At 41.9% G+C, this 25,000-nt stretch overlaps 1 protein-coding gene across 1 annotated transcript in view; it reads left to right on the top strand.

Moving 5' to 3' along the window:
• Positions 1–25,000, top strand: part of LOC147035008 (uncharacterized) — a 221,335-nt gene that overhangs the window by 167,466 nt on the left and 28,869 nt on the right. Inside the window, exons 6-7 of the mRNA XM_085892377.1 lie at positions 11,837–11,961; positions 16,532–16,739. Of these exons, the coding sequence (XP_085748503.1) occupies positions 11,837–11,961; positions 16,532–16,739 (333 nt within the window). The remainder of the gene's footprint in view (positions 1–11,836; positions 11,962–16,531; positions 16,740–25,000) is intronic.

Genomic DNA, 25,000 nt, shown 5'->3' with positions numbered 1-25,000 from the left:
AAGGACAGCAAGGGATATTTGAAGTCCACCAACCAATGTTGGCAGATGAGACACCCAGTTTAACATCCATCCGAGGTATGGTACACACATTGATGAATCGCTCTGCCTGTGAAACATCAGGCTGGCAGTTTACACCTGGGTTGGGATTCAAACGCAGGCTAGATCGCTTTTTGAGGTGAGTGTATGCACATGTTGGCCATCTGGCCAGCCCCAGGTTAGCATTGATGGTGCAATGACAAGATTGTAATAAAATATTTCCCTGACGAGAATGTGAGGTGTAAAGGGGGGGAGGGGGTGGAAAATATAGCCAAATTGAATCCGTAACCCCCCCCCCCCCCGTGTGTATGTAGCCTTTAAACTTTGTTCTCTTCGTATGATATATAGTATCATGGTATGAATATTGCCGGTGTTGGTAATGAAGCAACATTGATAAATACTCACGAGTTATTTGCTCGGACAGGGTGAACAACATTGTGGAAACATGTAAAACTTTTATTGTGAAATTCTTTTCGAAAGCTATATTTAGACATTCTTGGGATTCTACAAGTTTTTGGGGCTGCTGTGGGGTTGGGAGGGGGATGTTTAAAGAGGGGTAATTTTGTGATGCAATTTAGCACCTCAAACCTTTCCTTGTGCCTCATATTAATTATTGCATCCAAGAGATGTTTGTTTATCCACAAAATGTCACTGTACTTTCAGCAGCGGCGAATTTCGAGGAAAGCAAGGTCAAAAGTGTAGTTTCAGGTTCCAAGGCATAAAGCTCCGCTAGATGCGAATAAGGGGAAGAATGATTAATAATTGAAAGGAACTTTAACTTGAGCTTGATGCTCCTTTTTGATGCCAACTTTCCTCTTTGCACAGCCGAGCCGTGAGCAATAACAAAGCTGTAAAGGGACATCTGGTGCGGCACGCCACTCAAAATAAACCCAAATTCGGTTTACAATATGAAACGTTGAAGTCATGTCACGGCTCGCTTTACTGCTTTTCGCCTTGGGGGTGGAGGGCTCGGGGATGGGGGGGGGCAGCAGCCCTCGATGCGAACAAGCCGACGCGACGTGTACGCCTTTTTGTATCCGTCTCCAAGTCGATTAAAATCGTCTCCAATAAACCAAACGTTGGGCTACCTGTTCCGACACGTACCTGGTAATTAGATGCCCTGATTTTAATTTATTTATTTGTCTAGTACGTTTCGGGCGGAGCTCGGCTGTCGGCGCGGTGCGCCACGTTACGTTTGTGACGCGTGATCATGTGTCATGGGTTCATTGTGACTCGATGAAGTGGATTTTCATCGGTTTTTGCTCCGCACTCCGCGGTGGTAACGACGATCTTGTTGAATAACGACGATTAGTGTCATGAAAAGTCGAGATCGCAAGGCGCAGGCCGTTCGCTCCTCCTCTCCCCTCCCAACCACACTGGCGGCCCGCCCACCCAGCTCGGTGATTCATGGAGAGGTCGCTGTGTTTGTACGGACGAGCAGGACGTATCACCACCCTCGTTTATTTGATCGCGAGGCACGGCCGCACGACGCGATCTCCGTGCACGGTCCATGCTGTTAACGGGCGCACCCGAGCATGGCCGCATAGCGGGTACGTGAGGACGCCGACTCCGTGTGCCTTTCGTTGTCGTTTTGTTGTTGATTTACATAAATAAATATATATTTAAACGTAACTAGGGTATTGTGACGCGTTGCCGACGTTTAATTGTGTGTGCACGCGTGCTGAATCCACGGACCCCGATACCTGCGGCGGGCCGGGTGGGAGCCCTTTACGCGCGAAGTTTGCTCCAAATTCCGAAGGTTGTTTGCTTGTTTATACTGGTGGTGATTAACGTAGACACGTGTGCTTCACCGGGTCGTGTCCGCCGCATGTTTTGGTCTTGGCTTGTCCGGACACGCTTCCTCGTGCGCTTGAGTCAGCTAGTTTGCCGGTTCAAGGCGACTCGCAGATGCCGCTTGTAAATACATCCGCTGTGTTTAGTCAATTGTCTTCTTCTTATTCTTCTTCCTCCTCTACTACTGCAACAGGGATATGTATATATCCGGTGGAGCACTTTGTGAGATTCAAAAGAGCGAGTCGTGGATTAAAGGAAGGTGATGGATGGGCTAATGTAAGCGTTTACTCAACCCAATAGGTCATCACGAAGCGTTTTAACTTGATGTTCCTCTTGGGATGTTCCAGACGACGTGCAATGTGAAGTTTCAACACAACGTTCAAGTCATCATAAGCATTGTCAATATTGACTTTTATTTAGACGGAGTGTAAGCCAAGCCCAGAAATGCACACCATCTTGGTGAGTGGTCGGAGTTCTTGAAAAAGTTTTGCACTTTTGTAGTTTTATAATCGGATGTTTTTTACTTCGTATTAAAAAACTAAAATGATTAAAAAAACCTTTCGATTTATTCATTTATATTTAAACAAACTTGAAATAACGAAATACCTAAAGGTCACCTTAATGCCTGGGTATGTATAAAATTGAAATCCCTTGGGATTATTCTGCCAGCTTTGTGAATATTACCTGGTGTTGACAGCGTTGGCTTGGCTTCGACAGCAGTTTTAGTGTTGTTAAACTTTGGGATCATGCCTACTGTGCCTATTCACATTTTATAATCGCCCCCCCTCCCTCGAGTTGGGTACAAACAACACGAGGTAGTCTCCTCTTCTTCTCCCTCCTCCATCCTGTCCTCCCCCACCCTCACGTTTTCCCTCTGGCTTTCCGGGCACGACGCCTTAGGGAGTCCTTTGTGAAAACCGCGTGCCTTTGTGTCTCCCTGTCATCATTCAGCTCATTAATGACCCTTTTGCTCGGCTTTTGCAGGAACCTTGATGCTACTCAGCATCCTTGCTTGGCTGGGCCTGGGTATGGACGTGATGCCCAAGTATGGGCACGTGAACTCTGTTGCATCAGCATTTACATAATCTTTACTCGTTGCTACTTTTGTTTTTTTTCCCCAAACACTGACCTTTTCTAAGGAAGCAAAAGGCCCCACAATTGTCTCACAACAGAATCACACACCCCCTCCCCCCCCCACAGGTTTCTGCAGGGTGCACGTGATCCACAAACAATCTCCTTCTACTTAAACTCCCAAAATTCAGAATCACTTCTCATCTCCACTCATTTGTTCCTCTTTTTCCTGGCTGTGAAAGCAACTTCCACATTCTCTTCAATCTCATTCTTCCCTCTTTGTCTTCAAGACAGATGTTCACCACCATCTCAGATCATCCCCCATCCAACACCATTAAATTTTCTACCCCCATTAAACCCACCCCTCTCCCCAAGCCCACCTCCTTCCAAATTTCCAGTTTTTCCTTCCTGAGAGTTTACAGCTGTATCCACATTGTCCCCCCCCCCCTCCGGCCATGCATCCTCTCCGATCCCTTATTTGTCCAAATCTCCCTATATTTTGTTCATCAACCCTGCCGTTTGTTTGTCCACCTCTCTACTGTTCCGTTTGTTCTGTTGTTCTGTTGTTCCTGATACATTCAGTGGTCAAGCTCATCCATGTTCCTTAACTCTGTATCTAAAAAATAATAATTTGGAACACAACTATGTTCCTTTACTACTTAATTGGGCCTCTCTCCTTCCCCTGCCTTCATATAATTTTTCGATTTCACCCTTCAAACAAATCTGATGCATGTATTTCAAGTCGCACAATTTCACTATTTTTTAACCTCACTGTCGTTATTCCTTACCTTCATTTTTAAAATTTACTTTTACATTGACTCTCAGCTCTAACAAAATGAAAGCGTTGATGTTGAAGTATACGCACCTATTATATAATTATATATTATTATTATCCCGCCCCCCCCCCCCGGAGGGAGGGAGCGGGATATTGTAATCGTCCGGTTTGTTTGTCTGTTTGTTTGTTTGTCTGTTTGTTTGTTTGTTTGTTTGTCTGTCTGTCTGTTAAGGCCCTGTCACACCTTGACGATTTAGCCAGAGTATGCCTGACGTATGAAAAATTTGGCTAAAACGCTGGCACACGTCGAATACGTTATGGGTAAGTTTGTATACGTTAAGAGCACGCTGGCATACGTCGTAGTATGCTGGCATACGTCGTAGTACGCTGCCATTCGTCGTAGTACGCTGCCATTCGTCGTAGTACGGTGGCATATGTTGTAGTACGCTGGCATACGTCGTAGTACACTGGAATTTGTCGTAGTACGCTGGCATATGTCGTAGTACGCTGGCATATGTCATAGTACGCCGAGCTGTTAGACAAATTTTCCATGCTCGAAATTTTTTGACGTATGCCAGCGTATGACTCGCACATTCTGCATAATGCTAGCCATAAGTTGTAGGCACGTTACGCGATCGTTGACACATGTCGACACATGTTACTTGTAAGTTACTCTTATGTCGAAACACATCAAGGTAATGTTTAGCAGATCTGAAACTTATTTCTAACCTCTGAGTAACGTGTTGTAGGCACGTTACGCGATCGTTGACACACGTCCACACGTTACTTGTAAGTTAATCATAAGTCGAAACACATCAAGGTAATGGTTAGCGTCAGTGTTCCACACTCCCTGGTTTTTTTTTTTTGGTTTTTTTTTTCCCCTTCGGTATGACGGTGATGTTGACACTTCGATTTCTAGTGCAGTTATAATATAATATAATTAATAGGCTGCCGCTCAACGATTTAAATCATAACCGCACCAGAAATCGAAGTGTCAACATCACCGTCATACCGAAGAAAAAAAAAACAGGGAATCTGGAACACTGACGCTAACCATTACCTCGACGTGTTTTGACTTATGAGTCGCGTACAAGTAAAGTGTGTCGACTTGTGTCAACGATCACGTAGCGTGCCTACAACTTATGGCCAGCGTATGCGGAACGTGTGTCGTATGCTGAGTACGTCGAGAAATTTTCAACATGCTGAAAATTTCCCGATGTACTCGGCGTATGACGACGTATGCCAGCGTACTACGACGTATGCCAGCGTACTACAACATATGCCAGCGTGTTCTTAACGTATACAAAACTTACCCATAACGTATTCGACGTGTGCCTGCCTGGTTCGGCAAATTTTTCATACGTCGGCATACGCTGGCTAAAACGTCAAGGTGTGAGAGCGGCTTCACACTTTGATGTCTAGTGCGGTTATGATTTGAATCGTCGAGCCGCAGACAATGAATATCCTACGCCATGTGATCGTCGGCGATACGCTGCCGCGCACTATGCATAAGTTAGACTATCGTTGGGCATAGGTTGTGAACGCCGACAACACGCTCAGCATTCGTTGGTATAAGTTATCTATATGTGATTGAAACGTTTTGTGTACTTTACTAATACGTTATGCATACGTCCAACACGTTATTATACGCCCAAAACTTAAAAAAAACATCAATAGTTCAGCGTACGCCAGCGTTTTACATACATTTTGAGACCTTGCCATACGCTGGCGAAAACGTCAAGGTGTGACAGCCCCTTTTGCAACTTTATGGCAAAATGTCTTTAGCAAACACTATCAAATTTAATCCACAGGTGGGCAATGAACCTTGGACGACCCCATTAACTTTTGGGCCCAAATAGATCAAAAGTCAAGGTCACGAAAAGATCAAAATCGTTTTTCGCTCATAACTTCGTCAAAAATGATCTGATTTACTTCAAACTAAGCTTATAGTGAACCATATTCTATTTGTCACTTACAATCCTACCCATTCCTATCGTGAAAAATACATATTTGTGAAGATCGGTAGGGTCCGAAGTTTTGCGGGTCATGGCCATCGGTCAAAATTACAAATTTTCCATTAAAACTAAAACAATATTACGAAAATACAACTTTACGGGAAAACGGCTGGCTCAAACACTGTCAAATTGTATCCACAGGTGGGTAATGAACCTCGGATGACCCCATTAACTTTAGGGTCCAATTAGGTCAAAGGTCAAGGTCAGGTCACAAAAAGGTCAAAATAGTTTTTCGCTCATAACTTCGTCAATAAATGGTTTAATTGACTTCAAACTAAGACTAAAATATTCCTTATTCTATTCCTTATAATCAACATTCAGGTTAAGGATGTATCAAATTTTAATTTGATCCCCAAAATAACTTTATGCCTTAAATGGGTGGGATTTGTTGTGCCTGGCACCACTTGTTATTATTGTTATGAACACACACACACTGCACCATAAAAACTGAACCCATGATTGTTTTTGATGTGATGTACAGTGTGTGACATCACAGGACACAAAACTGAAATCATTAAATGCCTAAATGTAACATGTTACATAAATTACATGTCTATTTCATTGTGAACTAATCACATAATGCTGCGTTGTGGCGAAAGTTTTCACATTGGGATCCAAAGTGGAAGTAACAATCTCATTACTGGGTATGTCCATCTGCAGCAGCAATCACGATGCTGCACTATCACCGCATTGACCGTATTAGCACTCAAAGCTGAGCCTAGGGAATGGCATTCCATGTCGGAATCAGCTCGAGTTCCAGGGTCTGTGTTTGTCTTGGTGAGGTGGCAAGCCAGGGTGTCATGATATCAATGTTGGCATTGATAAGAACCTTCCATGTTCGAATGGCTCTGTGAGGAGGCGCATTATTGTGCATAAAGATGATTCCTGGACCATGTTGTCGAAGGGTAAGCAACACATGTTGATGTAACATCTCATTCATGTATCCATTTGCCATGGATATGATCAAGTTGGTGTGAAAGGTTTCAGCAATACTACTCCACATCATGACATTTCTACAGCCAAAACTTTCGGCTTTCTGGACACAGACTGGGGCATGTCACTCATTGCGTCTTTTGTAGACCAGTGTACGACCATCATGCCTTTCAAGGAGAAATCTTGATTCAGAAAAACCTGTATTTGTCACAGAGCAACCTGGATTCGTCACTGAACATAATAATTGCCTATTGCCTTCGTGTCTATTGGACGTGCTGACTTTACCACTGCAAAATTGGAGGTATGATGGTGCATGTCTTGGATGCTGTATAGGATGACGAGCATGGATCCCTGCAACACACACACACACACACACACACACACACACACACACACACACACACACACACACACACACACACACACACACACACACACACACACACACACACACACACACACACACACTACACCTCAATATTGTGTTGATACATATCCGGCAAGGTCCAGGGAGTGTGTTTGCAGTAATCTGGGCCGTTTGAAACCAATTGCATAGATGGATCATGTGAATGTAATCAGTCCTGAGCGAGTCATTATCCTGGGATGTCCACCACTTGGCATATCTCTCGTTGATCCAGTGGCTTGATCATGTCTTCTGAGGTCATGAACAGTTCCCCTTCCTCATATTAGAGAGCCTTGCAACATGATTAATGGAAGACCCTGCTTGATTCCTCTCTTCTTTTTTTGTCATCAGTTTTTTTTTGTTGTTGTTTTTTGAATGATCCACCCACTGGGGTCTTTGGAAGACTCCTTCGAATTTGCTCAGAATGTTTTGTATCACCTATAAAACTTGTGGTTGCAGGAGTTTCATGTCCTGAACAGTCGATTCTTGCCTGAAGGCAGGTTCGTCATCATTGAGTAGCACCAGAGCAAGGATTACATCTTGTGGTTTACCTTTGTCTTCCCAGCAGTAGTCCTTGCTCAAATTTGTAATTTGGTCAGGGTGTGGTCTATAACTCTACTCTTTGCAAAAGACACCGTCGGGATCTTTAACCTCCACCAACCAATCCTAGAAAACGGGCCACCAGACTTGATATACATCCGATGGACGGCGGTTTTTAGTGTGCGGCCCAGGCTGGACAGCCCAAGGGTAAGGGCAAATGCCCCTGCACCATCCTGTTGGATCCTATTTTATGTGATCATTATCAAATTTCCCACTGACTTCAGTGGAAGGCAGCCGTGTCTTGTCTACGATTGGCTGAAATGCCTACTTAATCTCGCACATTTAACAGTGATCGTGATGTTTGTGGCTGCCTACACAGAAGTGTATCAGAAATTTGGCAAAGTTGCATTTTCTGCTCCTCACCAATGCCAGTTTTATTTTTCACATAAGGATGCAAGTTGAGAACTTCAACCATGATCGGATGTAGTAATTCTGTTTTGAAATTTGCCCTTCACTCGAATCTGCTGAGTGAGTGAATGAAAACTGTAGGTCGTTTCTTACAATAAAAACCACCACTGAATGCCTTGGGATTAATGATAAAAGGAAATTGATAACAAAAGGCACCCTTGGACAATGGACAGTTGTTTGTTCTGTTAATGGTATTGTATGTAATTCGACCTCGGCTGATGGGGAAATTTCTGGGTTTTATTGAAGATTTCCCCCCCCCCCCCTCCAAATTGATCCTAAGAAAGGGACAAATAAATTTGTCGTTGGTGAAAATGAAAATGTCACAGGACTTTCATCGAATGCTGATTTGTTTTGTATCGTACGTGTTGTAGTGTTCATGGAGTGTAATGTGCTGTTTGTGGTGCCTCTGTTCCTCTTGTCAGAGCAATTTCAGGATTGGTTTTCAAAGCAAATGCAGTTTGTATTGGAATTATATCGGAAACATCTTAGCTTGTGTGAAATATGGTCACGGTGCATTGCATGTCAGATGTCACCTCATGGGATCGTGCCGTGGCAGGCAAAATTATTATTAGGGGAAAGGTTACAGGTGGGATTCAGTGAATTTGTTTCATTATTATTATTCTTTAACAGCCACCATTATCCCACCTTTATGGTGGGGTCGGCCGGGGGAAGCTTGGCTCGGTTCTTTACGAACCGGCTGGCCAGGCCTGCCGTTCAACTAGTTAAGGCGGCAATTTGGAATTTAGCCATGGTGCCGGCGATAGCTCGCCTACTCTTCACGAAGGACACCATTGGATCTTTAACGTCTGCCAACTAATGCTGGCAGAGGGGACGCCCGTTAAAGTCCATCCGAGGGACGGCACACACATTGATGAATCGCCTTGCCTGTGAAACATCGAGATGACAGTTTATAGCTGGGTTGGGAATTGAACCCAGCTTAGACAGCTTAAAGGTGAGTGTGCATACCTCAAGGCCATCCTCTCAGCCCAGTTTGTTATATTATTAATTTCCTATTATTATTATTTTTTGACAGTTGGTGGGATTTTGCACCTCATGGTCATTCTTGCTCATTAGCAAGAAACCAAGTAAATCTCTCCGCTATGTTTCCAGCTTTCTTTTAGCAAACCCAAGAAGCATCAGTATTGGCCAAGCAACAATTGTCGCCGTAAATGCATTTCTTCAGTGGTATTCAATAGATTCATCCGTCGAGAGGCTGTTGTACTGTTACACAAATTAAGTGATTTGCACCGGAAACAGTTGAGGAAGGTGGAATCCACTGCACAGCGGCTGCACAAGACTGATCTGAGCCACTGAACGGACAGTTGTACCACATTCTGTTGTGGTGGGAAGTTCTGTAACAATGTTTTTCCAATCAGCAATGGCTGTGCAATTCTCGCAATATGAAGCAATCCTTTGCGCAATTGCACAGGTTTATATAACCTTTCATTTGTTTGAGTCTATCAACACGCCATCTCTGCAAGAGTGTGGAAATGAGCAAAAAAAAAAACAAAGATTACATTTCGCATCGTACAAACTACCCAGCTGTTGTGAGTGTACCATTGTGTTGGGGAAGTTTGTCGAGTGCAGAACTGTTGTATGAGTATCAGTAACCTGGCTTGTTTTATGCAAAGTTCAGATATGGGTGTGAGAATTTTATAAGTATGATATGCAATGTAAGCCCTTTCTTTGCTTTGATTGCATGAAGTAATTGCTGTTGATACCAGTGAATGTAATGTTAAAGCCATTTGCCATAATCTTTAATGTTATCGTTTATTTCTTCCAAGCTCATTTAATTTGGCAGGTCACACAATGGTGGTAGGTAGCATGCGTAGAGTAGGTGATTAATTGTCTTCATTTCAGCATCGCATGTTCTTTTTGCGACATCATTAATTAACATGCGGGTGAATCATGACTTGGTAGGTGTTTATATATTGCTCCAAGAGACGACCTGGAATCGGGCCAAGCCAGATGACAGACAGCTTGGTTAACATTTATTTAATGATCAGCTATATGTACTCAGTGTGAGGACTTCCATGACTTTACTTTGCGCAGGTCCATCGGTAATTATTTACATGTCTGGCACAAAAAGTTAATTTGCGCACACTTCTATAAAACCACCCACACTCGCAGGAGTTGTGACCGTAAATGTAGCGACTCGAGTAAAATCGAAAGGTGTACCCGAGTTCACTCGATCGGATGGTGATGATATAAAACCACAGTGTTATCTTTCTTAATATGACCAGATGCCACAGCAACTGGAGAGTTCATAGAACACCTGACCCCGCACTGTCTTAAGAAACAAGGACATGGGCGGGGTCTATGAGCAACAAATTAAATTGGTCTTGATGACGTTAAATGCCCTAATATTTTGTCAGAAGTACTGCGAAACAGAAGGGTTTTCAAAGTGAGAAAAAAGCGATTTGTGTTCTCGTGTTCAAGTATACAATTAAATTGAAACAAAATAAAGATTTTAAAGGTTGTCGAAAAAAAATAATTCAGAAGTTTATTGCTGTTGATGCAGTCTTCTCTTTTGTTACACCACTTTATTTTACACGTTACATTAGTTATTTGTGCCCGTTTTTGTCCTTTATGTCGTCACTAAAAACAGTTAGTTTCCTGTTTGGAAATTTTCAATTTTCTTTCCTTCCAGACTGACCTACCAACAGACAGACTTAAAAATATATAATGAAATAAAAAAAACCTCACTCTTCTCTGCACACGAGCAATCAGGATGTATTCGGAACCAAAGTCGTGTTAAACGAGGGGTTTGTTTTCCGATTCGTGTTCACAATATAATATTGAATTGAAATGAATTTGTTCCTCGATCATAAACTGACATTTGTTGACGGGTTGGTCTACAACCAGCACAGCAAACCTGTGCAACTTTGATAAGTTCACAGAAGTGAACCAATTGCTTCACTCCACTTTTCACGTCACATGCGTGGGGTAAAAATGTCCAAGTCTTAACCGACCTCCTCTGTGGCTGCTTTCTCCCAAAATAGTCATATTTGTCATAAAGCAAATTCTTTGTTGGGTCTTCATAAGTCTGTTGGTTGAGATTTGAGGCACTTTATTTTGTAAACTTGTTTCAATTTTTCTCATCTTCTTCCTGCATTGAATCGCTGATTTGTTTATGCCTCACAATTTCATTCCTTGAGCCTGTTTGAAATGCACAACTACATTATGCATGGATTGCTTCATTGTAATTGATGCTGCATGGATTAGTTAGACCGCAGCTTGACTAGGGCCTGCACATGAGACCACTCCGAAAACGAATGCCACATGCTATCCTTGCCATCGCTCGTCATCATGCCTTCCTTGTCCAAGGGAAGGCATTATGATGAGCACGCAGATGCAATCAATTACTTGAAATCACTCCAAGTCTCACTCAACTACTTATTAACCTGGATCTTGCAAACAGCCGCTCCTGGGTTTGCCCACCCCAGGCCCCCCTCCCTCAACCTTCCCCACCAATGTTTAGCACATATAAAGGTTCATGAGTGATCAACATATGACAGGAACTATTGGCCATTCAAGCGCAATACTACGTTGAGTATTTTAGGTTTTCGATATCAAGTTAAGGAAAAGTAAAGAACAAAAGAAAGCTCTTAACGCAGAGAAATTGTACCACTGTGGGTATACAATGGTAGGCCTAAGCTAAAATAGATTAAAACATCCCCCTATTTTGGTAGTCTGCTTGCTGTTATAAAATTATTTAGAAATTGTAAGGAGCTCGCTTGTTGGAAGCAAATTAAACTTGTTAAAATGTTTGTTTAATGACTGCTCCTGTGTCTTCCATAGTGCCAAACCTGAGAGGGCGCTCATCAAGGAAACGATGGTCTCGCCCTATTGGAGTTGAGGCACGTCTCTCCCGAGAATCGCGTGGCTCTGGAGAGGAGACAGAGGTCAAAGATAACAATATCATGGTAGGCTTCAATCAAGACAATAGATTCCGAACGTGGCGTCTTTTGAGGTCATATACTTATTGTGTAACCAGAAATGGAATGTTTAGTCATTTTGCACCTCACACTTCTCTTCTCATTTTTCTCTCCCCTCCCCCCCCTCCCCCCCTCCCCCACCTCCCCCTCCTCCCCTCACCAACATTCTTGCCTTTTCTCCCAGTTTTCCCAAATGAGTAGGCAATATGTGAACGGCCCTTTTTACAACTTCCTGCTCAAAGCGGTGCTTGTAGTTTGCTGTCATAGCTCATTAGTATTTCTTTCATTTTTGATATTCCTGTCTACCTGGTGAAGACACCATGCATAGCATTTACAAGCTGGTTTTGTGGTATTACAACACTACAGTTTTTCATACCAACATGTGGAAATTAGTGAAAAATCAACTGGAGTGCCTTTTATGGGTTGAGCTGGCTTTTCAGGAATATATATATATATATATATATATATATATGTATTCTGAGTTTGCTTGCTTGATGCCTCTACTCAGCAAGAGGTGAGTACGTCTAATAAGTACATACTATTTCAACGTGAGTTTATCTGAATACGTCTGTTGAGTACAGCCTGCAACGTTGTTGTGAAGGTGCTGTTGCCAGGCACATGGTCAACCACTTTTCAAGCCTGTAATTACAGCTGTATCAATTTATTAAATTATTTAGCTTCAAAGATTTTACTCCACTTCAAATTTGCCTTTTATACCCAACCGTAGGGTGAATAAACAGCTAGTGTCTACAAAATGAAAGCTCGTCAGTTTTTGTCATCATTTTTGTGGAGGTGGGGTTGTACAACATTGAAAAATAAATGGATGGGGATAGAATAGGAGAAACAAAGGAAAGTTTGGCATTGTGAAAGAGTTGGGAGGAAAGGGAAAGTAGTTTTGAATGGAATGGAGGGTTGGGAGGAGTTGGGGTGGGGGTGGGCGGGAGGAGAGTGATCAGGTTTTTTGCTATCATTGCGAATGTAAGTTTGGAAGTCGCAAGGCCTCAGTCCATCCGTCTGTCCACAATCATCAGTTTATGATCGCAGAACAACTTGTTTAGATTGAATGTTATATTTTGAACACAAATTGCAACATGCATTGGAAAACAAACCTGCCGTTTAGCAGTACTTTATCTCTGAATTCTTCCCGATCACACGTGCACAGAGGGGAATGAGATATATATTTTTTTCCTTTCGCTCCTTCTGCCTGTTTGGCAGTCAAAGAAAATTGAAAATCATTCCAAATAGGAAACTTGCTCTTTTTAAGGATGTTATAAAGGACACAACCAACACGAATGACAAACTAATGTAACGTGTTTGATAGGGTGGTGCAATGGACACTGTGTTAACAGTGGTAAATTCTGGAATTAATTTATTTAAATGACACTTACAATCTTTATTTTATTTAAATTTAATTATATATTTGAACACTGGAGGATACAAATCACCTTCTTTGCACTTTCATAACCCTTCTGTTTAACCGTACTTAGACATGTTAAATAGGGTGGGGTATAAGACTGCTTCAATGGCACTAAACTTCCAGAATTTTGTTTTTTTAAATGATCTTTAATTCAGTGTCATTTAATTTCATTGAAGTATAACCTTGAACACTACATTGGATATGTTTGATGAACTCTCTCGAGGGGGGGGGAGGGGTGCAGAGCTTTTGAAATGACTTGTAAATTTAGGTTATTGGGTAGTCGATCTAGTCGAAGAAAAAAAAAATTAATTCTTTTTTTAAAGATTTGTACTACCCTTATTATCAGTATTTAAAATGGCGATTTCGATGAACCTTGGTTGGTAGGTTCATACCATGACCTTGTTGTGTGCAAATGAGAACCGTTGCTATGGACACCACCGTTGCCTAGCAACGGCCGAAAAACCTCAAATTGTGGGGGTATTTTAACGAAAAAACAATCTGCAGCATTAACCCTTGAAGCTAGAATCATGAATTTTCTTGTGCTTAATCCTCAGGTCATTCCCCATCGAACGGACTCATCGCGTCAGGTTCTATTGGGTAGTCGACGACTCATGTCCGCCTACCGGCTTGTCTAATACATACTGTATTTCTTTATTTGTACATTACTTCAACATTGTTTAGTGCATTCTAGCAGCACAGTTGTGTTTATTTTTTATGCCTCCAGTGACGATGTTGCCGGTGACATGTTTTTGGGTTGTCCGTACATCCGTACGTACATGTGAATTTTCTCAGTTTTCTCTGCAACTGCTTATCTGATTGACACAAAATTTTGACCATAGATGCAGACTCATGCAGAATTTTTTTTTCATTATAATTATGATGTCATAGGTCACGTAGGATGGCAGCCATGTTGGAAAAATGGAAAAACTTGAACCTCTATCTACTAAACCACAAGATGGAAAAAAATTGAAACTTGGCACCTGGCAACTACTCTGCATCAGTGATAAGAGCGATTTGACTCTGATGTCATTGGTGAAGTGGTATCCCGTTCAAAATTCGACAAATAGAACGCTGCATTAGATCAGTTTGAAAATTTGTGATGTTCACCTACTCAAGGGAAATATTTCAACACAGAAAAAAATTATGACGTCGCAGGTCACATGGTTTGGCAGCCATCTTGGATTTACCCTCAAACCTAAAAAAATATCTTCTTCTCCAGAACGGTGGGACAGATTGACGGGAAACTTCAGACATATTTCCCATCACGTGGTGTGGCAGCCATATTTAATAGAAAAACGAACCTTATCCAATCAAAACGAAACTTTGCACACGTGATCCTCCACCAAATTGTGGGCATAGTCCAAATTTTCAATGCCTTTCGTCACGTGGTTTGGCAGCCACGTTAGTTTGAAAACCGAAAATTTTAAAACCTCCTTCTCCAAAACCACTTAACAGATCAATGTGAAACATGTTGCATTACATGGAGCAAGGGCAGTGGAATCACAACTGCAAAGTTTCGCATCGATTGCTACAGCGGTTTCCGAAATATAGATTTTTAAATCTTTTTCTTGAAAATAATGTGGCTGCCGCACCATGTGACTAATGATGTCATTTTAAGTCAAATGTATGCAGCAATGGCAGTGGATCATAACTGCAAAGTCTAGTATTGATAAGTTAAACGCTTTCAAAGAAAAATAGTTGTTTAATTATTCCTTTAAAACCAGTGACTGCCACATCATGTGACTGATGAGATCATTGTTACATAAAATATTTGTCGCAACAGGAGTGGATCATCACTGCAAAGTCTCACATCGAAAGGCAAGGTGGTTTCAGAGAATTTCTTTTTACTATGATCGACTCGGCATGGGGAATATTGGTTCAAAATTTCAACATCATCGGTCACATGGTCTCGCAGCCATGTTGGACAAAAAGCCTAATCTGATCAACGCGAAACTCCAAAAACGTGATCGGCCACCCATTCTGAATTTGATTTGATAAAGAAGACGTCGTGGGTCAGGTGTCCGATCGAACTGGGGTGGAATGGTTTTTGTTTTGTTTTTTTTTTCCACGAAATTTTCGCCATAGATGCGGCTACTCATGTGGAATGTTTGTGTGATAACTACTGTATGATGTCATGTGTCACATGGTGTGGTATCTATGTTGGGTAAAAAAAGAAAAACTTTGGACCTCTGTATCTCCAAAAGTGCTCCATGGTAAAAATTGAAACACTGGCACATGTGAAGTACTCTGCATGGGAAACAAAGGTGATTTTTTTTTATGACATCATATGTGGCTTCCTTATGACGTCATAATTTAATTGTCAAATGCTTTATCCGATCAATATGAAAATTTTTGAGTGTTATCTTAGGCTAAGAAAAAAGAAAATAATAATAATGACATCCGGTCACGTGGTTTGGCAGTCACGTTGTTTTTAGCATAAAACCTTCAAACATCTTTTCCGTAACGGCTGAACAGATCGAGGCGAAACTTTACAGATATGATCACCTATCCATGAGGAACCAAAAGTTCTCCACCTATGATGTCATTGGTCACATAGTTTGGCAGCTATGATTGGTTTTTTTTGAAGAATAAATATTTTAAAATCTTCAGCAGAACGGCTTAGCAGATTGAGGGGAAAATTCACTTCCACGTTCCCCAAGCTTTGGGGATACCAGGGTGTTCACGAATAACTAATACGTCACATGGTTTGAACGAAATTCTTTAAAAAATCTTTCTCTTGAACCGCTTCATCATCAATCGATGTGAAACGTCCCAGTTATGATTGAGTAGTCATGTGGAATATATGTTTTAAATTTCAACCTGATCAGATGCATGGTGTGGCAGCCAGGATTATTTAATATTTTCAATCTGGATTCAGGGATTTAAATCAAACTTGGTATAAGTATTATAATGATGTAATAATGTGGGCGGAGGCATATCTGGTGACATTGTGACTTCAAAGGTTGTCGTTCTAGTTTATTATTTGTTGGCATCTACTTTTAGTGACATGAAATTTTTTTTAAATTCCATTTGAATTGAAAAACTATATCTCCCCCCCCCCCATCTTATTTTGCCTGTGCTGTAAATGCATCAGAATAAGTTGTAATGGTGTGAGATCTAATCCTGTTGAAATGTTTCTAGGAACCACAGGGCACAGAGCAGCCGGAGGTGGCAGTCGTCCCTCAGCCGTCCACAAAAGAACCATCCCCAGTTGAGTCCCAGGAGGGAAACAGTGGTGCAGAGGATGATGTTGGAATGGAAGAGACTGCCTTCTTGGAAAGACTCTACGCCTTTATGAGAGATCGTGGCTCTCCAATAGAACGTCTGCCCCATCTTGGCTTCAAACAAAGTACAAACGCCCTCTCAGAATTATTCATTTTTGCCAGTGCATTCCTCTCGGTTGTTTTAACATTGGAGAAATTAAGTGACTCGCTGTGCCATCTGATATGAAGTTTACTCTTGTCTCTTCATATCGATAGTTTCGAGAGATCCTTACAATTGGGTGATGATGATCATTTTAATTTTGTTTCTCCAACGTCATATATTGTAGCTTGTATATTTAATTATTGCTTCATGCGACAGAAACCATAGCACGACATTGATTTCAAATAGAATATGCATTTCAATATAGTCCACAGACCACCTTGAGTACCAGTATACAATGTGTTTCAAAAAGATTGATACAACTTTGACTTCCTGCCATTTCTTTGTTTTTTGACCTATACCGTTGTCCTTTTCAGGGTTTGGTATTATCATGGTATTTGTTCCCTGGGATTTTTAGCTCCGTAGCTCAACTATGCCATTGACAGTGAAGCAGAAGACAAATGTGGTGGCTCTGTGGTATGAGACTATCATATATAGACACCTGCCGGAAAATGTTGTTGTAGTTGTTGATGTCATCGTTCAAATGCAAATGGGCTTCATCACTTTACTAGATCAGGTTGATCCGGTTTGGGTACCACTCCATCCTGTCACTGAGCCAATTACACATATCAAGTCTCCTTCTCATGTCATCTTGACTCAGTTTATGCCTAATAAGAGATGATGTGTGGGAAAAGCTTCATTTCCTTAGTGAGGATATGCCAGACTGATGTTGCTTTGATCCTTAGCTCCAGGGAGCGCCGGCGGTGGGACTTCTTGCGACTGTCCACTGCAGAATCCCACACAGCGTCGATGTTGGCTTGGCTCTTGGTTACTGATGCTGGCCTGCCACTGTTGCCCTTGCTCTGGTTGTGCACTGTCCCCTTGTGCTCAAAATGTTTCACAATACATTTAATGGCACAATTTGTGGGTCAATCACTTGTTCTGATGTCATATTCCCGGCAGAACCTCTGGCGGGTGTCTACATATGATATAGTCTCATACCACAGAGACACCACTTTTGTCTTCTGCTTCACTTTCAATGGCATAGTTGAGCTACGGAGTTAGAAATCCCAGGGAACAAATACCATGATAACACCAAACCCTTGAAAGCAAAATGGTATAGGTCAAAAAACAAAGAAAGGCAGGAAGTCAAAGTTGTATCACTCTTTTTGAAACACCCTTTATATGCTATACAGTATCCACAATGCGAGCAGAGGAAAAAAGGTCACTTGTATTAAAAATATATATTGCATTACACTACAAAACAACACAAAGTGATGGTGCTTCACTTGCCTGCCTGGCTCTTGATCATTGGGACGTGTGCACTGCAGAGTGTGAGTTATCGGGGGGGGGGGGGGGATGTGCAAAATACCATGTAAACTTCTTGTCTGTTTAACTAGAATAACTTCTGTTCACCTTTACTAACCCCAGCAGTAACCTTATTGCTAATTTCATTATATCATTGTATTTTATCAAGAGAAAGCCGATAAGAGTATGTTAACCACATTCTGAACAAGGTACAGATGATGCATTAAAATTAACACTTTGCCAGAGCAAAAGAGCACTTACTGCCTTTATGCCCTGACATCAGCCACACCTTTTTTGGCTTTCTGTTGATCTTGTCCATTTTTTAACTTCTCTGCAGATAGTCTGATACTTGCCTTCACGAGACCGGTATTTCATTTCAATATTGTCATTGCATGCTTATTTATTTCACTACAGCAGCCAATGCAATCACTTAGCACATTACCATTCATCAAATGTCGTGCATGATCAGTTGCCAAAAATACATCTGGCCTTGCAGTATATTCCTGGCACTCTATCAAATGGAAGCAACTCAGAACTTGTCTGTTGCCCCAGATTTACCTTATTTATTTTATCAGGTTACATACAGCTGCAGTTTTCAATTATTCTGGTTATATTCTGAAAGTGCAGAAATTCATCTGGTAAATTTATTTGGTTCAGTAAACAAGTTGCAAGTTTGATTCAAGGCTACATCATGGAAATGCCATGTGGATAGTCGATCTGTTGCCATCTTCCATAATTGCTTGATCTCCACTCCCATATAGTTCGTCATAATTTTTGCAGTTAAACAAAACTGAGTATGTTAAAATTTTGTGAATATGTCCTTGGTCATCTTGAATTCCTGAAACCCCTGAGCCGTTGCCAACGTCCAGTAAGATAGAACAGAAAAGCTTGCGAGTTCCAACAGAAAAACTTGCAAGCTCTGTTGATGACACAGCATGCTCAATGAACAGTAGAAATTGGGTAACTTTTCCATCAGAAAGAAAACAAAAGGCACAAACTTATTGGAATGCATACTTTGAGGTGCAGTAAAGTAGCATGCATGATGGTCTTGGATTTTTAGATCCTTGTGGAGAATCTCCAAGTCTTACTCACGTTGTTGTTCTTGTGGACTTTTTTGTTTCACAGCCTACAGTTTTCATCGAAACTTCCTGAAACTTGGCGTATATATGTAAAAATACCCTGCGCAGACAGTAACCATCTCCGATTTTGAAAATTCCTCCTAGAAAAAAAAAAGTTATGACGTCAAAATATCTCCGTTAATGGAAATCGCCTAAAAAAAATTATCTCCGAAACTAGGCAAGGTTTTTGAATTCTGTTTACGGGAATCGAACAGGGCATTAGCAGAGATGAATTACCGCACATATGATATCACTATGACGTCATATCAATTTTTATGACGTCATTCCAATTTTTTGACATTTTTTGTTTCACAACCCAGAGTTTTCATCGGATCTTCGTGAAACTTGCCAGGTATATGCAGAAAGCCCACGCGCAGGCAGTAACTATCTCCGATTTTGGAAATTCATCCGAGAAAAAAAGTTGATGTCATAATATCGCCGCTAATGGAAATCGCCTATGCTATTATCTCCAAAACTAGGCAAGCTGTTTTGAATTTTGTTTGCGGGAATCAAGCCGGGCATTAGCACAGATAATTTATCGCAAACCTGATACATCACAATGACGTCATATTCGTTTTTATGACGTCATCATTAAGAGGACGAGGATCTTAGCTCATTCGAGCTTGTTTTTCTTCTTATGTGCAGCCAAGTTGATTTTGTAATTGGTATAACATGGTAAGTAGAATTCTGTACAGCAAACCCTTGCTTTACCTGGGGGACAGACACATGACATTCCTGGAAACCCCTACATAAGCAATATCAGGGTAAAATATGACCAAGGGCTGATGGGGAAAAAGGGGGTTAGGTTCTGGGCTCGGTCCTCTCACCTACAAATCCATGCGTCATCTCCTGGAACGGTTTCCTGGAGTCGCCCTTATGCGTGGCACATAACCAGAGCATTCACTGCCCCCATGTGTTTTCCACGCATTTCATTTTGTGGGTACTGGACTCATTAATGCCATAATCTCTGGTGAGTGACTTTCCTCTACTTTGTTTGCCACTTGCATCAGTTGTCCTCTTGGGAGCCATGATTACAAATCACTAAGGACATTAATAACTGAAGACAAAGGAATTGATTACAATTACATGGAGTGTAATGTTGACGTAGAGAGAGAGGTACATTGCAGCACGCACTGCCATACCACTGAGTGCACACGACGTCGCAGCGGAGGAAGAATAATACCGAATGGAGAAAGAAGAATACTGACCTGCACCAGGAGGAAAAAAGTACCACGTTAAAACAGAACGGTACACAGAAAATTATATGTATATAGTCGAAGCCACGTAAAACAAGGGTTTTTTATGTTAAAGCATCTGGTCAGACTGTATCATCCTCATCGAGGCCAAGCGTTAAATGAAACGTAAAGGAAGAACTGAAGAAATAGAGAAGTGAAGAGAAGGAAAATAATCTAAAAGTTTTTGAGGAAGTGGAAAACCTGCCTTTTTAAAAGGGGCAGGTAATAACTGTTTGGAAAGATATGAGAAGGTAAATAATTGTAGAGGTTAGTGGCAATGGGAAAGACACAAACATAATTACGGTCCACCCTTAAGTTGCCAATGGCCTCACAATATTCATATGACATAGTTGTCTGCCGAGTATTTTGTGATAAAGCTAGTGCTGGAGGTATACAAGCAGCCAGTTCTCGGGAGCAGAACCTGAAGTAATACAGATAGAAAGGGGAAAGAGAGCCAACATGACGGCATAATTCAAGCAAGTTGAGTTTTGAGGTCAGATTGGAGAGTTGATATTCCTTTTGACTCGACTCTGTCAAGTAATTATGTGGAGTGAGAACCTTCCCAGATGAGAGCAGTTGTCTATACCAAGACTATTCAATCCTTTATATTATCGAAGCAACTGTTCAGACTGGAAGAATCTTCGACATCGAAACAGGACTCTTAGTTTCTTAAAGGCAGACTTAGCTATTTGTGTAATGTGGGGTTTCCAAAATAGATTTTATGTTATAATAATACTGAGTATTGTTACGTCTGAGGGGGGGTATACATTCAAAGGGTAATTAGGATGTTTAATTAGGTATGCCATGCTGTTCGAGTTTACCAGGATCTCGATGTAATAAGTAGCAATTTAGTGGTGATAAGTTGTCTAGTAAATGTCCATTTCTTTAAGGGGGAAATGATGATTGTCACGTAATTAGATAGGGAGACGGGTTAGGGTAAGTGTGTCTGCGTAAACCCTTTTAGTATTCCCTGTAGGCTTGCCATGACGTAACAGGACAGTGCTGCGGATGGCTTCGCCCCTTGATCACGATTGGCGGAAGGCGACGGCGGAGGGCCAATAAAACGGCTCGATTGGAAGTGACGAGGACTCGAGTATAAAAAGGTTCTGTTCGGGAAAAGAAGTGGAAGAGGTGTCATAAAAAGAAAGCGTCTTGTCGAGGCTGTTGGTCTCGGAGCGTGCTCTCTTGTTGCGCTGGTTCGTTCCTCGATTTGTCGTGTCTCGTGGCCTTGCTGTGCCTCGTGCCTCACCTCGGTTGGCTCTGGAGTTCTGCTGGCTCAGAGTACGGGACCGAATGGCGGGCGGACCTGCCTCCCTCTCCTGCTCGCATCTTGGCGCCAGAACTGGCTCCCTGGCGGCTGTGAGTGGTCTTGGGCCTACACCAGGAGGTCGACACCACCAGGAGCAGCACCACGGTGTCTCCTGCCCCTGTTGAGCGCAACGCCAGCTCGTCCGGCGCCAATCCAGTGACTTGCGTCGACACCACGGGCAAGCCTGACCACCAGCTACGGTGTGTGTGTGTGTGTGTATGTGTGTGTGTGTGTGTGTGTGTGTGTGTGTGTGTGTGTGCGTGCGTGCGTGTGCGTGTGCGTGTGCGTGTGCGTGTGCGTGTGCGTGTGTGTGTGTGTGTGTACCTGGCGCCTTAGAGGGTTTGAGATTTGTATATCCATTGGAATTGTTTGTGTTTTCCCCACGCCCGAACCCACACCACCATCCCGTCGAATCGCCCCGGATCCCTCCTCTTGCCGAGTCTTATTATTATTTCTGGTTAGAGAAATAAACATTATTAACTCAGTGAAAAGCGACTCGTGCCACCTTCCTCGTCCCGTTTGCTGTAGAGCGATTAAAACCGCCATCTTTGAGTTATAAAAAATAAACCGCCTCCATCGTTTTGGCTCATTCTACGTTGGCGGGACTGTTCAAGTCCCGTGCACGTCACAGTATGTTTACTGTATTGAATGGTAAAATTGTAGAACCTTCAAAGGAGATGAGAAAGTTCATTGGAGTTTTATAAAGGGGAATTGGGCAAAATTTAGTTTTAGAAGCATTAAACTCGATTTGATTACATTTATCCCATTGAGAAATCCTGTCCAAATCCAAATTTATAGAAGTGGTCGTGCTAAAACGAGATGTAAATCGAGCAAGAGGCTGCATGGTAGCATCATTGGCTGTGAGTGTGGCTGTGCCACTGATTCAATGCCCTCTGCTGGTTATGGCAAGAATTTGGAATTTGGTCAGAGTGACTGGCGATAGCTCGCCTACTCTTCGTGAAGGACAACATGGGGGTCTTTAACGTCTGCCAACGAATGCTGGCAGGTGGGACGCCCATTTTGATGTCCATCCGAGGGAAGGCACACATTGAATCACCCTGTCTGAAACACCGGGATGACAGTTGACAGCTGGGGCATGATTCATCCCCAGGCTAGACAGCTTAGAAGCGAGTGAGTGCACCTCGAGGCAATTCCGACAGCCCTATTCAAATCTGTGAGAATGGTTCTCCTAAGACGCTATTACAATTGCTGGAAATTATTTGGCACCTATTCAAAATTGGCAAGAGTTGACTGTAGATAAATGTCCTTGTGAATCGAAGAATAAGTTTGGGGGTTTGTGGAAGACCTGTTCTCAGGTTTAACTTTATTAGTAGGTACAGTCATGTTGCTGAGACAATGATCCTAAAAATATGTATGATTTATTCACTGTGTATTTTGAAGGATTTTCTCAAAATTGGATTTTGACACTGGGATGTTTGTTAATCCTCCATAAACACATTCACTTGATGTACGTGCCAAAATTACTGAATGCCACTCTGCTCGAAATAATGTTTTCCCATACTATTCCTTTTTTGATGCATCCGATGGCTATGCTATTAGCCAATGCCTTTGCAGGTGTGCTGCCTTTATTTTATTTATTTCCTCTTTCTAATATTAATATCCTGTTGTCTAATTTGTATTGCCATTGCACTAATAATGAATATGAGTTGCATTACGAGGAACTTCAATGCCGGATGGAGCCATTAGGCCCATCAAAGCCTGTGCTATTACCATCCCATGATTATTTTGGCCATGCTCTATCCTTTTTAAATGCTGGGCATCAATCAAGGAAGCACCATGTAACATTTTAAAAGCCTTTGGTGTGACTTGGCTGGGTTCTAACCGCCGACCTCCCACACTCAGAGAGGACGCTCTAACCATTATACCACCGAGGCTGGTAAACAAAAGCTAGCCATGCAGTTCAGATGTATCATGGCCTCACTAACTTGTTCAGTGTTGTTGCTAAAGAACTTCCAATAATCTATTGTACTCGCTTTGTTTCCAGAGAATAGGATCACCGAACAGAGTGTAAATATATCGCTACTTTGTGGCAGGCTGCTGTAGGGTAGGGCAGGAATTTGGAATGTCACCAATTCACTGGCACAGTGTGGCCTCTTCTTTTCAAAGTGCACCTTGGGATCCCTGCTTGTGAAGCACTGTGTTAACAGTTTATAGAAGGGGCAGAAAACAAATCCAGACGAGACGGCTCAAAAGTGAGTTCTAGCTCTGTTGAAGACTAAGCCGTTTTGACTAAATCACTTCAGGGCTCTGGGTGTCTTCCTGGCTAGATGCCATTTTTATTCTTTGAGAGGCTATCTTCTGTAGCTGTTTCAGAATTATCTTATTCAACGATATTGTTGTTGCTTGTTGAAATTAATTTGTTCATGTAATGTATTGGTGCATCTCATTGAATGCCTTTGTGTGTGCACCCTTGTGCTGGGTTGATGTCCTTGTCTGGGCTACACGTGCTTGTGGGTGTCGTTCAGATCTGTTGCTGTTTCCTTCCATTACTCTTTCCCTGTTTGTTCACTCCACTGCCGCACTGTCAGTGTGTTGCCTTTTCCCCCTCTTTGTCACCTCACTCTTCCATGAACATAGAACCTCAGCTTCATAGAACAAGAAATAATGGATGTTGGCAACACAAACCCTTTTTGAAAGAACCCATTGCTTCAATTTTCTGGTCCTTAGGCTTTCAATGACTTGCATAGTTTGACAGCTGGGAATGGTGTTTTATGCTCGTTATAGCAGAAAGCTGTTTCTGTGGCCAATATGTCGTGATTGAATGCTTGTGGCATGATCAGTCTGTAGTTCATCTCCAATAGATATGTTTAAAGGATACAGTCTTCACCTATTAAGACTTTGGATATATGTTTGATGCCTTTATTGGTGATTCAAACTTTCAACCTTAAAATCCATGAGTTACTAGAGCAAGGCTAGGCTTGACCATTATGAGATGTAAGGTACATTTTTGCGTGTACCAATTGGAAGGTTCTCAATATCATGATACAAACTTTGTACAAAGGTATATTTTGAAGTTCAATTTCAAAATGTTGACTTATTTATTTATTTTTCTCAAAAGAATTGTTTCACTTGGAGATGAGAAAGAACATTCTATAGTTTTGGAAGAATTCTGTACCAAGTTTTATTTTTTATTTTTTTCCTTTCTTCATTCGTTTTTCTTCTCGACTCATGGACCTTATTAGTCCCCTACTGGTTTCACCGGAGGGGACTGTAGGTTTGCTCTCCTGTCTATCCGTCTGTCTGTCCACCCCACCTC

The sequence above is a fragment of the Eptatretus burgeri genome, chromosome 1 (assembly GCF_056783735.1).
Source record: "Eptatretus burgeri isolate ZD-2024b chromosome 1, Ebu_testis_v1, whole genome shotgun sequence".
In the NCBI taxonomy this organism is placed as follows: Eukaryota; Metazoa; Chordata; class Myxini; order Myxiniformes; family Myxinidae; genus Eptatretus; species Eptatretus burgeri.
Note: the sequence above shows the minus strand (reverse complement) of the source record. Positions and strands in the feature narration are given on the sequence as shown.